This window comes from Rhopalosiphum padi, chromosome 2 (genome assembly GCF_020882245.1).
Source record: "Rhopalosiphum padi isolate XX-2018 chromosome 2, ASM2088224v1, whole genome shotgun sequence".
NCBI lineage: Eukaryota > Metazoa > Arthropoda > Insecta > Hemiptera > Aphididae > Rhopalosiphum > Rhopalosiphum padi.
Window position 1 is genome coordinate 70,330,379 of NC_083598.1, and position 16,520 is coordinate 70,346,898.

General features: G+C 34.2%; 1 protein-coding gene across 4 annotated transcripts in view; it reads left to right on the forward strand.

The window, feature by feature from the left end:
• Positions 1–16,520, forward strand: part of LOC132920252 (myocyte-specific enhancer factor 2-like) — an 80,292-nt gene that overhangs the window by 59,631 nt on the left and 4,141 nt on the right. For 2 of the 4 annotated variants that reach the window (XM_060982495.1, XM_060982497.1), the window contains one exon: positions 16,128–16,365. In XM_060982495.1, the coding sequence (XP_060838478.1) occupies positions 16,312–16,365 (54 nt within the window). In that variant the 5' untranslated portion in view covers positions 16,128–16,311. Of the gene's footprint in view, positions 1–2,561; positions 3,254–15,728; positions 15,933–16,127; positions 16,366–16,520 lie in introns of those variants that run through there. The other 2 variants (XM_060982494.1, XM_060982496.1) reach the window with 2 other exon arrangements.

Genomic DNA, 16,520 nt, shown 5'->3' on the forward strand with positions numbered 1-16,520 from the left:
TATACCTGAACGGCTGAACAAGTAAAACAAACGACGAGTAAAAATAATAGTGATTGCGATATTGAATATGTTACAGAACCTAATAATATAATTTATAATATTTTTAAAATTCAATCGTTTTATAAATAATTCTTCCTTTCTCAATATAAATCTTTCATACCGGAGTCGGTAGTAAATTGTATTATTATATTATGTAACGACTAAAGACGATATTGTATATTATAATAACAATGTTGCGGAAGGACGGCATTTATAACCTCATCACAACAGAGTCATATTATTATTATTGTTATTTATTAATATGTATTTCTTGGACTCTTTTGAGTCCATGCTATTTAGTTTCTTGATTTTACTAAAAAAAATCAGACGTCACTAGAGCCGCTTGTGTGTCACGTATTGCGACTACTGAGTATTGCTGTTTACGTGATTCCGAACAGTGTACCTACATATACAAAAACGATTACGCACCACCACCGGTTGAGATTTGAGAATCGGTGCGAATTGTTTGCGCGCGACGTCAACTGACAACATAAATACGATAAAATAATAATAATATTTATTGCTAGAATTAAATTTTGCTTACAGGTAAGATTCATACAGATGGGATATATCTAGCATTGCTCTCTGTTAAGGTAAAACCTCTTACGTGTTGAGTAGGAATTCTTATCTAAATCGTATGATGATAACAAGTTCAAAATAATAATAAAAACAAGAATATAAAAAGAAAAATGTTTACACATTTTTTAAAAACTATTTATATTATTTGAATTTAACTATTTTGAATGACAAAATGTTAAATAATAGATTTAAAGCTTTAAGGTTTAAGTTATAGATTCTTAATCTAGTATTCTAGTGTATAATAGTATACAATTTTTTTTTCAAATATTTATTATACAATTTGTAAATTTATTTTTTTTAATAAGTATGATTTATAGGATTGGTAGTGAGTGGCTGTCTTGAAAAAAGAATCCACTAAGTGTTGAAACTTCACGGTGACGAACAAAATTATTATTATTAATGAATGAAATTTCGATATATTTTGTCTTTGTGTTAAAAGATTGATTTTTAGTACCTATTAATATTTAATTGAATTTGTTTTAAATGTATAGCTTGTTTATTGTATATTTTGTCAATGCTAAATACTCCGAACTCGTAATAGTTTAAATAATTTATTTAAAGGAATTGATTTGGATTTTTTTTTAAATATTTGTATTAATTTGTTGATACATTATAATAACATAAGAAACTATTTGATATTGCAACAAAACGAAAGAAAACGACAACATTTAATGGCGGTGGATAACATGTCGAAACCCGACCGTTGAGAGGGATGATTTATATTATGTGTTACATGATTATGAAATTATGATGATCGTCATCAAGATCCCCGTTGACGGTCGTTATACTCGTACAGGGTGCAATAACCTGTGAATTTATGACAGTTTAAATAAAACAATTTAAATGAGCAATATGATCAAAATATGGTAAGACGATAAATTTATTATTTCGTAAAACGATAATATTATATCGGCCGATATGCGCGCCGTATGTATCTGAATTGGTTCTCATATATATTGTTCTAAATTCTAATATACAAATCCGAATTTAATCTCTCGAGGTTAGATATAATATTGTTTAGTACATTACAGTGTGGATACAGTATAAGTCCAGAGTAGTATAGGTATTATAAAATAATTGAAAAGAATATCCCAAACCATAAGTACTTCTATAAGTATTTAGTGTATTATGTATAACACTATGATGTACCAGACATGCTATAGTATCATACGAGTAATACCGTGCGCGAAAAGGGAAATTTTAGAATCGATTTATATGTATGTCATACGTAAACTATTGATAAATGTACGAAATGTACGAACACCACGAAATTTTTCATAGTAATCAATCATACAATACTGCACGAAAAGAAAAAATTTACATTGGTATTCATAGATAAATATTATAGGTAATATAACTTTTTTACAACTATACGACACGAGCAAAAGTTTTTACGAAATCTGCAATACATGTAATAATAATGCTGTAAATACTAGCATTCATAATCAACGGTAATACCTAGCAATGTTTACTTTCGCAGTATTATTTGAAATTCATACAAAATTGTCTTTAGTTATTATACGAAAGAAAGCTAATAACGTGAACGGTACAGTTACCGTACTGCGTACGCGTATAGGGCATACCGTGCGAAACGAGCCGGTAACCGAATTCGGACTTTTGAATTATTGCGATGTCTCATTACTCCACGTTATTGCGTCCGAACGACGACGTTACGAAAGGAATAACGAAAAAAGTTCACCCCCTGCCAACCCCCATCACCCGCAAAGACGCGGGCGCCCGGTCTTGACGTCACCGTTCCCATGTGCGTGCGATCGTGCGTGTGTGCATGTGTGCGCGCGTGTGTGTGGGTGTGTGGAGTGTGCGGTGAGCACAACGTGCGCGCGCGCGCACCGCACGGCGGCGCTTCGCGTGTGCGTGCGTGATGCGCGCCGTGTGTGCCGGTCGTGTTGGCAACACTACACTACTACAGTCCCGGGTGGCACAAAGTGGTTCTTCCTCGCGCTCGGGGGCATTTTTCCGCACAGTCTTTTCGTCTGGCGCGCTGTTTGCACACGCCGGCGCTCCGCGACGCTTTCAGTTTTTTTTCTCGTCACTATCATTTCGACGTTTCCCAATTTACTTCTCCTCTCTACGTTTCTCCGTCGGCCGTTAACTCGCCGCGTTCGCCGGTCGCCGTCCGCGCACGTTAAGTCCTTTTCGATTTTTTTTTTTTTTTTTTTTAAAAAATCGTCGTTACGGGTTCGAAATTTTCGCGGCCAGAAATAACCGAACGCGCGCGCGACACTCGGTCGGCACGGCCGGTAGTACAGCAGTAGTTGCCGCGTTCTACGGTCCTCCGATCGGTTTTTGCCTGTCCGTCTACCTTCGCCGAAATAATATCTCTCTCGCATAGGTCTATTAGGTTTTCCTCTCTTCGAGGCGGCCACCACCCACCACCTCCGCCACTGCTGCGCCACGTTCTACGGTCGCGTTTTCCGCACGACCAACAGGTATTTGCCGGCTTTCCAACGGTATTTTTTCTTCGCGAATACCGCCGATCGTTGATTTCGGTCGATGTCGATCAATCTGTCGTCGTCGCGTTGCTGTTGCCGTTGCTCGTCGACGATGTGAGATTGGAAATATTTTTTTTTTCAAATCTCGACTGTTTCCCGCCACTTTCTCGCCGTCAATATTGGTAAGTTTCCATTCTATCACGTTGTAATGCTATTATTGTACATCGGTCGTTTGTCTGCCGCAACACGTTCGTAATTTTACATATTTTTATTCCGTTCGTTCATAGATATTTTTTATATTATAAAATAACTCGTGATAGTAAATAATATAAAACATTTTGTGTACAGGTTTAAAAAAAAAAAAATAATTATTGTCTTGGTATTTACGCAGCTGATAATAATACCCGTAAAGACACTCGAATGACCCGAGTAAAATGTGTTGCTTAAAGAAAATAGGTACGTGGTTTATAAGAGAAAAATAATTCTTGTATCGTTGAATTTGCTTACTTTTAAAATACAATTATTATCAAAAATTGCTCTACGTTCATATAAAACATTATGTATTCGTACAATTATTATATTGATGCTAATGTTTAATCATAAAATACTTTTTATCTATTTAACGATCCTTTATTTGATTACTACCGTATATAGTTTGTTTTATCTTGTGTAAATTAATGTAGTTAGCTCAAAAGACTTAATTTGTTTTTCCCAATTTATTTTTTTAAAGTTTTTAACATTCCAAGGTCGCTATTGCAGATTTTGGCCAGAGTTCAAAGGGTAATGAAATATTCACCTTTGTAGTACATATTATAATATATATTATTGGTTGAATTAGTTCCTTGCTCCCTCTGATGTATAAAACTCAAATTTGCCAGTAAAATGTATAATATAATGGTAAATTTCATTTAATATATACAGGTACTTGAAATTAATTAACCGTAATTATTTTGGTTAAATAATGAGAAGGTACTTCATCGCTAATAAATATAAATTATAATGATGTTTTTGTTTATCATTATCGTCGAACTATTTTAAATTTAGTAAAAGTTAATAATTGAATGCACATCTAATAAACGTATTGGATTGCAATACGTATTTAATTACATCAATGCACAATTCAAATCTATAAAACTAACCCAGAAAATACGGTAACATTTACCCTGCTACCTGCATATTATTATGGAGATATAAATAACCATTTATTTCTTGATTATTTTTCGTGCACCTAATTAGTTATTTTTAGAAATTATATTTTTCAATAGATATTCTCTATGATAATAATATTGGATTTGTCTTTGGTATCTTTAAAAGTTTATTATGTCTTGCAACGAACCGCCACATGCAGACACACGCGGCGGATTTGTCCACTCGTCGTTTCTTGCTCCACCCTAGTTGAAACCGTTCATGTGATAAATTAATTCATGTCGTCCTGCGTATAGGGTTTATACTAAAAATGACGGTCATCTGTAAATACAGAAAAATTATAAATAATTAGTGTATATACCTATATTTAACGGCATGCGAATCGTTCTTATCAAAATATCTACAGTGACTCGGATGTGTCAAATACAAAATACGTCGAAGCTTGTGAAACCTTGTATTATGTTTTTGACGTTTATGATCCTATATTAATTTGTGACTGTTTATTTTCTATGCGTGAATTGATCGAAATTTGTTTTTATTCTTCAAAAATAAAATGGATGATGTTATTTGTAAGCATATAAATAATACTAATAATAATATTAGTAATACATTTTATTTACAAATATTAATTTCAATGTTTTAATACGCACCTATAGGCTACAATGGCAATAGTTATTTTATTTAACGTTTTTGGTGCCTTTTAATGTATAGCTAATACAATACAATTGATAATAATCTGACTGGGTAGTAATGTAATATAAATATGAATAAACAATTTAAGTAGTGTCTTAAAGTCCATAACTGTAACAATAATTATTGTAAGTGATAATTGATAAGTTGAATAAAATTAATATATTTTTAGTGTTTTTTAGAACCTTAAATATATACTTACATCTATAATTCAGTATAATTTTATTTTGTATTTCTTAAATAAAATAACACCTAATATCGTGATCCAGTTGCATTTATTTTGAAGTTTCTGCGTTCTAGAAAATACTTTAAGATGATGATATTGGAAGGTGGCCCATTTTTTGGTAGATAATTATTCCCCCTTATCCTTATATCGTGTGCTACCAGAAATTGTAATAAATAATATGTGGTACACTATCTTACAAATTTTGTTATTAAAATCATTGTCCGAGAAAATATTAAGAAAATGAGAATATTATAAAAATTAACTAATCCTACTTTCAAGTGTCATTATGCGATATACTAGTTTTGAAAATGTTGGAAAACACTGCAAGGACTGATTTTTTGGCACTAGTAAATTAACACTAGCCTTCCGATACCATAATTTTAAGTATTTAGTTCTATAAAGTATATTTGGGCTATCAATTTGATTATTTAAAATGAAATTAAAAATTTTTTTTTGATAATTTATAACTTTGGCTTAGGTAAAGGTAAATTCTAAAATTCTTTAAATGCTAATTAATCGGAATGTAGGATTCTATTAACATTATAATGGAAAGAACCTAAGAAATTTTTTTTGAATTTTAGATAAGTAGGTGAGATAGGTTATGAAATTGAATTAAAGAATTTGAGTGCGATATTAGTCCTATGTAGAAATAATGCCAACTAATGATTAATTCAATAATTTTTTGGAATTCTTCATTTTTATTAAATTAATTGTGGTTGTTAAGAGGACTTCATCCCCGCAATGTTGTCTCCGTATTATAGCAAATAGTTAACAGTCTTTAATATTGGAGTAAATTTATCTATAACCAAACTTAAAGGTTAGAAAATTATTTAGGACACCACGTAGGCTTTTATTGCAATTTTTATTTTAAAGTGACTCATGAGCATTTACAGTTTTAATATTTTTTATAAAGCTATAATTCACTTAAAAATTAAAATAGCAATAAAAGTCTTCGTGGTGCTCTAGATAATATTATTGCCTTTAAGTTTGATAATAGGTAAATTGACTTTTATTGAAGCTATCATCATAAAATAGATTCTGTTAGATGCAAATTTGCTATGTGTATTACTAAGACAGACAACCACGGGTACGACGTCTCTTAAAATATGATTTTGAATACAATTTAATTAATACTAAGATCGTTAATTGTAGTTGCTATTTATATAACTAAAACAGCATTTTTTTAGTAAAAAATTTCTTAAATTAATATTTGTTTAATTAAATTTTTTTTAATAAAAATTGAAGTTTTTTTACATTAATCTATGCGAGTTTAAAAATACACTCACAACACGATGATCATATCGCTGATCTTATGATTTTTTTTTTGATTTTCTTATATATTTTAATATATTTTTTGAATAGTAATAAATTAGACACTAGAGAATTAGAATTACTTTTGTTATAAATATTGATTGAAAAACAAGTAGAGATAAATTACCATTCTGTGTGACCCCAGAAAAGTAATTAATGGACCTGGAAAAAATGTGTGTAATTATTACTTGTGGGGTATGATTGATTAAATAGAAATGATTCGAACTCAATTGTAATTTGAATTCTAAATATGTACCTATCATAGGTAGTAAACATAGATTACACGTGAACCAATAAATCAATAAAAATGTAATGTAGTTCACTGTAAATGTGTACATATCAGGATTAATGCGTAATGTTAATTTGTTTCGAGATGAAATGAATTAGTTCTTGTTTTTAAACGAAAATCGTTGAAAAGTAAAAATATTAAGTGAATAACGAATACAATTTATTAAGTTTAAATTTTATTCTGTTATGAAATATATCTTAAAACAAATATTACAACTTAAGGATACCAAATCCAATTTTGTAACTAACATCTGTTTATATTTAATTAATTGTATTATTTATTTTTTAAGTTTCATTTTGCTTAAGGTATACGAATTAATTCTTTTAAAATTCATGTTTTTTTTTTTAATTTGTTGAGGCCGAATACATTAGACCAAAACCGTGTGTGTAATTTAACATGTACGAGTATATAACCAATGTATTTTGACAACAAATATTATATCTTCAGTATTTTTATTGTAAAATGGTGTTAAATTGTATTACTCTATAGTAAGTTGTAGTTATTGTTTAATGCGTATGTTACACATTTGAGTCGACTTATACAGCTACCTATGATATACAATTATCAACTTAGTTTTATTATTTGTGATTTAACTCAATTAATTCATATCGATTTCCACGTGGGAGTCTTGGAAGTTAGTATAATGTGTACTAACCAAAATAACTGATACATTCCCATAGCAGTTTCAACACAATGTTCATTCATTTTATTATGAAAAAAATAATAACAGACTGGGATCGTTCAGCAATTATTTATAAATATTTTATTCAATGGTTTCAATAACGATATTGGTAGTGTGTAAAAATCCATATGAATATACATTTATAAAAATTATAGTTTAATTGTGTATTGATTTTTTTTGTTTTTGAACCTTCAATTTTTAACTTTTTTTTACTTGATAAATAGTTTTTAAGTATTATTAATACTTAAAGAGTGATTTTTAAATAACATATTCTACAATTTTTTTTTTAAATAGAGTAATAACTAACAAGTTAGAATTAACCCATTTTCCGCCATTATAATTTTTGATATGCTTAATGAATCGCTTTGTTTGATACGATTTAAATTAATGGTTTTGTAATTTATGTTAAAATTATTATGACATCACACTATATACATATCGGGTATTCGGGCTTATATTATTTGTTTATGTAAATTTTTAATATCTAATATAGTTATTTGGGATAGGTATTATCATTATGCCTAATAGAGTATTATTTTAATACTTTATAAATGTTTTGTTTTGAGGTTACACCTGTACCACTATAGTGATATTTATTTTTATTTTTTAATTTATACTAACGAGAAATTACCGTTTAACATTGAACTTTAAATATTTGAACATGCCTAATATAAATATGCATTTTAAATGATTTATATGAATTTTAACGTTGTGTGACTTGTTTGTAGTGAATTTATAATGTATAATTTTCAAACGTTTGTATGTAAAACTGTAAAATTGTTTTTAAAATATGATAAATGATTAAATATCCCATATAATGAGTATTAAATGTAATAGTAATAAATTAATTAAGATCTAATACAATTTTTAAATTGCTGCTTGTAAAAAAAACATGTTAGTATTATTGTCTTACAAATACTTATCGGATATGTAATTTTACTTTGAAAATTAAATTAGACTACATATTATTAGCGTTTGAGTATTCCGATGAGGTATTAAAAGAGGTATTTTTGTCATATCTATTATGTTATTTGTTCATTTAAAAATGATCAGCTGTCTGTAACTTATAAAGATGACGTCATGATGCAGGGTTAACCATTTCATACTTTTTTCGAGGTAAAATGGTAAGTGTATATCTACGTGATTACTACCACCTGTAGGCTGTAGCCAGTGTTTCATTTTCCGTTAAAAAATTAATTCAAGTACACAATTTATGGATCGTTGATGAAAAAGTAAAACAAAAGTACCTACCTCTTCAGTCGTTTGTATTATAATAAATTATCTCTGAGTACCTACCTGCCTATACCTATTAGTTAGGATAATTGAAATATTTCGTAATATACTAATGTTATAAGAGAGCGGAAGGTGGAGGAACTCCAGTGCTTTCGGCGAACCGTTGCCGCCGCCGTCGTCGCCATCGGCTTACCTCTTCGCCGGGATCACGACGACTAACTGCTGACGTCATGATATTATAATAGCTTTCCATTTGGGCAATTGAGCATGTACATAGTAATAATATACAGAGCGATGTGAGTAAGCAAGTGTTCCACAATTTTCGCGGTTAAAGAGCCAAACGACCTTTCCACACGCTGTACACCGAAATTCGGTGTAATTGTTTAACGATTGCGTGTATATCGGACGCGTGAAAAGCGACTCGCGCACGCGCTTCAATATCACTCTCCGTCGCGGTTAATCATCAATTACCAGTCGAAAGCTTTTACAATTTCGTCGAGTTCCGATTGAAGACATCATACCGTGGTGTCTCGATATACCGCAGACATTTCGAAGATGTTGCCCGGCTTTCGATTAACGCCGCGTGATCGTGTCTCTACATTTTCATGAATTAAACGGCAAAAGATACGGTTTTTGCGCGCGAGATACATAAAATGTGTACAGAGCGTGCGGTGTGCGCGTGCCTGTGAATTTTACGAGGGCGCGAAACGTGGTGCAAACGTTGTTTTTAGTGAATGAACGCAAACGAATTTAACGAAGTCGCGAGTGAGCATGAACGGTGGTGGCGATAGGAGAGCCGTGTACAGCAGTGCGTACGTGTGTGTTGGGCGGTTATGAAGTGTTGGCGGGCGGGCGGACGGACGGTTGGGCGGTATACATTTTCCTCGAGTGTAAGCTGCTCGTATCGTTACGTAAGTAATACGTGGGAGGTGATATAATTACGTGTTTTCTCTCTCGAAAAGGAAAAAGTTTTCGAATTTCGAAGTTTCGAGAGGGATGGTGGTGTGGGCGCGGGGGACGTGGTAGGTAGATGGTTGCACGAGAAAAATCCATATCGTCGATATTTGCAGATGGTTATCCTTCAAAGGGTTCAAAATCGCGTATGTAGGTATATAATATAATATTACAATATCGCGTGCGTCCGTGTGTGGGTCTAATGTTGTCTGGGCGGTGGGTAGCCGTGGGGGGATGGTTGATTGAACGTCACACCGCGCAACGCCGCCGGTCGGGCGCACACGTACGTCGCTGCTTCATAAATCCCGGGCATCATCGCCGCCGTGTTTTCGGACCCACGTGGTCAAGGCCACGTTCCAACGTCATTCGCGGCGGCGGCGGCATCAGACAAAAGCCCTCGTGCGATATGGGCGGCGGCGGCGACGCGTGCCCAGGTTATGGTTAGGGTAAGTGGTGGTGTGTTTGTCGGCGGCGGCGATTGGCGATCGATGGTAACAACACCGCTTGCGTCACGATGTCGCCGGCGGCGGCGTCTGCTGCTAGTAGAGGACGGACGGATTGTGTTCGAATGTAGCTGACGCCCACGACTACGATCTAGCACAAATTTCAATCGAATAAAAAACGGTACCTATACCGCTACTGTGTGTGCGCGTGTGTTCGACGACGTACGATATTTGTGAACGACACCCGATGGGGCAGAGGGGTTGGAAATTACCACTACTTCCATCCCTGCAGAGTTTTTGAACTGGTTATACACTAGCGGACGGCCGTCGTTGGACCGCACATCATACATAGTGGTGATCTTATGTTATGTTTTTTGTTTACAAAAGACGGTGTTTAAATTTTGACGAGGAATGTGAAAATAATTACTATCGTTTAGCATATTATTCACGTACGAGAAACGGTTTTAACTAGGAACTGTCTAGTCAAGGTCACCGATGGTTAGCTCAAAAGGGTGATCGTGTATTATATAGGCGTAAATAGTCGTAACATTTTTTTTGTTATTTAGCTGGACTGTCTGGACTCCATTTCTTATCGCAACGAAAACAGTGTAAATTCCGATCCTTTTGTAACCACGAAACTACGACGCGATATTATCGTCACTCGGCTTTTTCCTCATCGTAATTCAACTAATATTGAATAATGATAGACAGTATATTAAAATAATATCGGTAAATAGGTATATAATTGATGTGCATGTTAATTTTTACATTGAAGTCAAATACTAGTGCTATCACAAATGTGATATTTCGGTGGTAAAAGTTAATATTTTATATTGTTAGTGTTAAAAAACCAAATACATTGTTACTTGTATGTGTAAATAATAGGTACACATAATTATTTTATATACACGCAGAATAAAATTATTAATTTTTTACCACCAGAAATCACTTAATAAGTAATCAAAATTACAGTAATTTCTATCACCGCAAACCAATTATAGACATTTACACGCCAATTCGTGGAAAATAGATTAATACTACCCCCACCTGAACAACGATTTTCAATTGCGTCATCGTAAATTGATTTTGGGACTAATCCCGAAAAGAAAAAAAGCTCATTGTATTGTATGTATTATACACCGTTGCGCTCCTCATAGCCTATATAATACTACACACTAGAGCTACCACCTACCACCGCCCTTGTAAAGCGCGGCCCACGCGTCAAACACTACGTGTCTTTCAACCCGACTACCCCTTTGCGCGGGCGGCCGCGTGCCAAATTAAATTGCCTACGGCCCACGTAATTCCCAACGTTTGTTGAACCGAGTCCATCCGTCGCCGTTACGGTGTCAACGTCGTCATAGACCACTCCTCCGTCGCACGGCAAAGCAACTACTCACCCTGTCGATACGCACTTATTGTGTATCGCCGCAAGATCGTGTTGCAGTATAGTTGGATTTCACATTTTTATTTTCCTATATACTGTGAGTAATATGAGGCGGGTTTGTATTCCCATCGTTAGGATTTTACCAAAAGAAACCGTGTACTTAAAATATAATATATTAATATTATTATTTATTATCCTACTAGTAGGATTGTGCTTTCTGTGAAGTCGTTGTATGGAATATAATATTATATCTTGTTCATAGAAATTAATTTTATAAACGTTTCCGACTAAGGTAAACGTAACCAATTATAATTTATAATAGTTTGGTAAACAACTAATTAGAGAATGTGCCCGTTCAATCTATTTTTAACGTTTATTTTTGTCAATCGGTACTATCAAAGTGGAATATATTAAAATCGCCCCAAAACCAATTTATATGGGTATCTGAATTATAAAATTATAAATATAATTACATTATTTAATTATTTATTGATGTTAAATTTTCTCATTATTTGTAAAGTATTTTGCTACTTGAACTTGCGTGTATTATGTATTTAATAGCCATTTTTATGATTTTTAGACTAAAGTTTTACATTAGTCATACAGAAAATAAAAAAATATTTATAAATATGACATTTAATTCGATTAAAAATGATTGGTGTGCTTCATAAATGTTTGACTGAACGATTACAACATAACTTTTTCAGTTAAAGTTTAAACGATCTGAAATTTGTTTTTCCGTACGTTTTTTTTCTATTAGATATTTTGATCTCATTGTATCTAAATCGGTATTGATAAATCCGGATTTACCGGATTTCGATACAGAAAAAAAAAGTGTGTTTAATTTTATAACAAACCGGATTTTGTTTGATTGTGGTATCGCCGTCGTCGTTCGAATTACAATAATTGAATATCATTTGACCGATTTCCTGGTGTACTATATTATACTACTATAGCCGTGCCTTGTAGATCACGTGCATGATACCATGATGTAGGCATTTACAATTTTGAGACGCCGTTACCACTATTGGCGTATTTTATCACGACGGCTTAAGTGAAAAATGTCCTCCAAACCGTTTCATGTTTCTTGAGTCCGGAGGGTGTGTTTGTAACACATATATATATAATATTGTCCAGTGATGACAAAAACATTATTTTATCTTGTGTTCGAATCGGTACCGTTTGTAGACGGTGTCCCGTTACGAAATCGCGTATTATTCGTTAAAATTGCTCTTCGACGAGCTATTTACAATATTCTTGTTTTCCCTGTCGGACGGAAAATTGAAAAATTATGACCTTCGGTAGTGAGCGTGAGTGTCGGTTAACGTACCTCATCCCTTCTATACATAGCGTGTGTGTGGGTATATCTTGCAACCCTGGGTCACTGTTAAATAAAGTCTCGTAAAGCAACGGCAGATAACCGATAATCAAACTTATTTGTAGGGTAGATTGTTGGTTGGGTGGGTGTCGTTTCTCTTAATATTTTCGATAGACAAGATGTTGTTTATATATTAGGCCAATGATTAATTAAACAACTGTTAACAGCGCTTGAATTTACACACGTCGTACCTTAACAAAAAGAAAATTCCAGTTGGCTACGAGTTCTTTCAGTTTATTCCAGGATTTAAAAGAAAATTCTAAACGGTGTCATGTCTAACTTTTTCTCGGTTCGTATCGTCTTGTTTCTCGTCGGGAATCATCGCTAGCTTCGTATATTTTTAAACGTTGTCTCTGAATCACGTCTATAATATGGTCGTATTTAGTATAATATACCTATTATTATTAACCTCTTTCGTGTAATAATAATAAACACGCCCGTAACATCAAATACAGTCGCATACACACACCAACGAATGCATACCGTCGTCGCTACCCGCTGCTGTACTCCCCTTACCTCACCCCAACGACGTACAACCAGTTGCCGCCGTGGCGTTGTCTGGATCCATTTCCACAGGTTTTTTACTTATATTTTTATTATATTTAAACCAAAAGTTTTTTTCCCGTATAAACAGTTCGATGCAACAATAATAATATTACAATATCCTCGGAAATAAATGTCTTTTAGACGTGCGCGCACACCCGGTTTATGGGACAAACGGTGGCGGCAGAGAAGAAACCGATGGGAATGTTTACGCGTTGCCCGCTTGCTTGCGTGAGGAGAATAAAAAAAAAGCATTCGTCGGCGGGTGTGCAAGTGAGAGGAGCTAGTACGCGACTCGTTGTTTTCTGTCGATATTGTGAAATTTATGCGACCTGTTGCATGCATATACGCACATGCGTGAAATGTGTTTATCTCGCGTTTTTGTCGGTGCATTTTTCGACCGCGAGATAATCTGCTTTTTTATTCGCAACTGACGACGTTTCTTGTACTACAAGCGTGTGTTCACAGTTCATAATTGTTGGACGTTTGAATGTCGAGAGGCAATGACGATAATAATTATTATTATGATTGTCATCTGAGAGCACCAGCGAAACAAGCACCACGTGTTCGTATTTTATTAATATAAGTTTATATACATTTTTTTACACCGGCCGTATGATATGTGCATACCTGAACGTAGTGTGGCGCGTGTACAAGTGAATAGTGATCAGCAATCCACTGATCGCCGATGTTATATAACGACATTGAATGTGTAGAGCGGGCGTATTTATTTTGACCGGATATCCGTCGGAGAAAATATGCTTATGATTAATCTCGAGGCGAATAAAAATAATCCACTTGATCTGAAATAGACATGGTATTTTCTGTTATTTTGGAAGTTTTTGCATACGGTTTTTATCAGTAATTGCGATTTAACAAATATTAACAATAGATACTTGCAGAGATTTATTCATTTTAATGATTTAATCCACTGATTACCGACGGAAGCACGTCATAATGATTAATATTAAACAATTTAAAACGGATTCGATTGTTAATAGTTATATGTGTCCATCCTAAATGACTAAAATAAATACAAATCTATCACAGCTTAGGTATATTATTTGGTGCACGTGCTGCATGTTCCGGCCTCGTGAAATATTATCGTTACTGAATACTGGTCGATAGACATTTTCAAAACATTACTTATTTTTTGTAGATAATATTTACCTTGTACCTCGCTCGGGGATACCAACACACATAATGTGTTTGTTCGAGGTATATGAATATGATATACTTCAATAATGTGTTATAATAATGCAATGCTATTCGCTAACGTATATTTCCGTTTCAATTTATGTTATACGTGATTTAACGACTATCATGTATTCATGTATGGCAAGTTGGGGAATTTTAATTTCGTCATCGTAATATGTTTTTGATAGAAATTTATTTTACAATACAAATTTAAAAAAAATGAAATCTCTTCGTTTGTGAGCCGTGAATAATATTAAAATTATGGGTCTATTAAAATATCCAATACCTCGATATATAATATATGTGTAAATGTTGTGTTAGTATTTGGTTCTCAAAACATAAACCACCGCGTATTTGATTTACAACGGTCGATAACTGAACAGTGGGAGGGCAGAACTCAATAAATTATGTTATTCCTCACGTCTCGTGATTAGCTATGTTGTATTAGTGTAATAGTGTTATTAGTTTATTACATTGTGTACGTAAATTTACGTGCACACTGCACATCCTCCGCAATAGGTACGCGGTCTATACTACGACTGTTGATGCGGTGTTGTTATCACGTCACTACCAAGGTCGAATCGTCGTCGTTTGGCGGTTAGCACGATACGCGCGTACGAATCGGTCAAATTTGTTCTAGATATTTTATTTTTATTTTTTTTTTTCGTCCTCAGTGATATAATATTTCAGTATGACTCCACGAAAATGGTACCTACGACCTACGGTCATATCTGCGTTGCGACGTTCACAATCGCGTTTCGGGTGACAAACAATGCACCAGCCGCCGCGTATACCTGTGTGCCGCCACTCGTTTTGTATGCTGTGCGGCTGATAATATCGTTACTATTCATTTGCTAAAACCGTCCTTATTATACCTACGACCCGCGTGCGTCGTGCGTCCACTCGGGCTATTATACATTTATTATATTATGTATATACGTATTTATATATAATATACAATTGATTATCGCCATCACAATAATCGTCGAATAATACAATAGTATTATTATTATTATTATTATTATATTGTGAGTCCGTCGCGTAAGTAACTAACCGCCTTATCGCCGCGGTCGTTAAAACCCCCCGGAAAACTTTACAGAAATAGCCTACAACCGACGGACGAGCGCGCGGTCTCGTGTGTGTTCGTGTGTGCGCGCGCGCTGGCCGTGGCTCGTGTTCTGTTTTGTAACACACCTATTGCGGTGCGTACGTCGCGACTGAAGACGACAGACCCGTTTTCGGTGGTGGTCGGTCGTGGATAAATATTGTTATTTTTTTCCGAAACAGAAAAAAAAATATATGGTACATTAATACACAATCACATTATCGTGTCAACTCCGTCGCCGCGTCCTCCCCGCGCACACGAAGAGGTTTATGTGTGTGTGAGTGTTCATCACCTATTTATAATTTTACCGCGATTGTAAATTTTGTAATTTTTGTTTGTATTTTTTTTCTCATCACAACCGTATTCGGTCAATTATTATAATATTTTTTGTTTATACAACAAGTAACAACCGTTGTGGTATTATTATTAGACAGCCATTTTAATTCTCCGTCGTTATTTCGTGTTTCCTCAGATATCGTTTGAGAACGTGTAAGAATCATTTCAACGAGGAGTGAGCATTGAACTGTCCGTTGCTGTCGTGTCTTCTTCGCCCTCGTCTTCGGTGGAGAAATACGACCGTCTTCGATAAGCCAAACAGAATTCCAAGAAGCATTGAACGGCGCCGTTCTGCGGACCCTAACGCCGCCGCCGACAACATGGGTCGTAAGAAAATACAGATATCGCGAATCACCGACGAACGCAATCGCCAGGTAAATATTTTTATTTCATTATTGTTACTACCTATCTACCTACCGAATTTTATTTTTGTTCTGTCTAAAGGATGCACGTTGTTATATGGTTGAAGCTAGTATAACTACATAATATTTGGTAGTAGTAAACAGTAGTTATAATAGCGAAACCACTT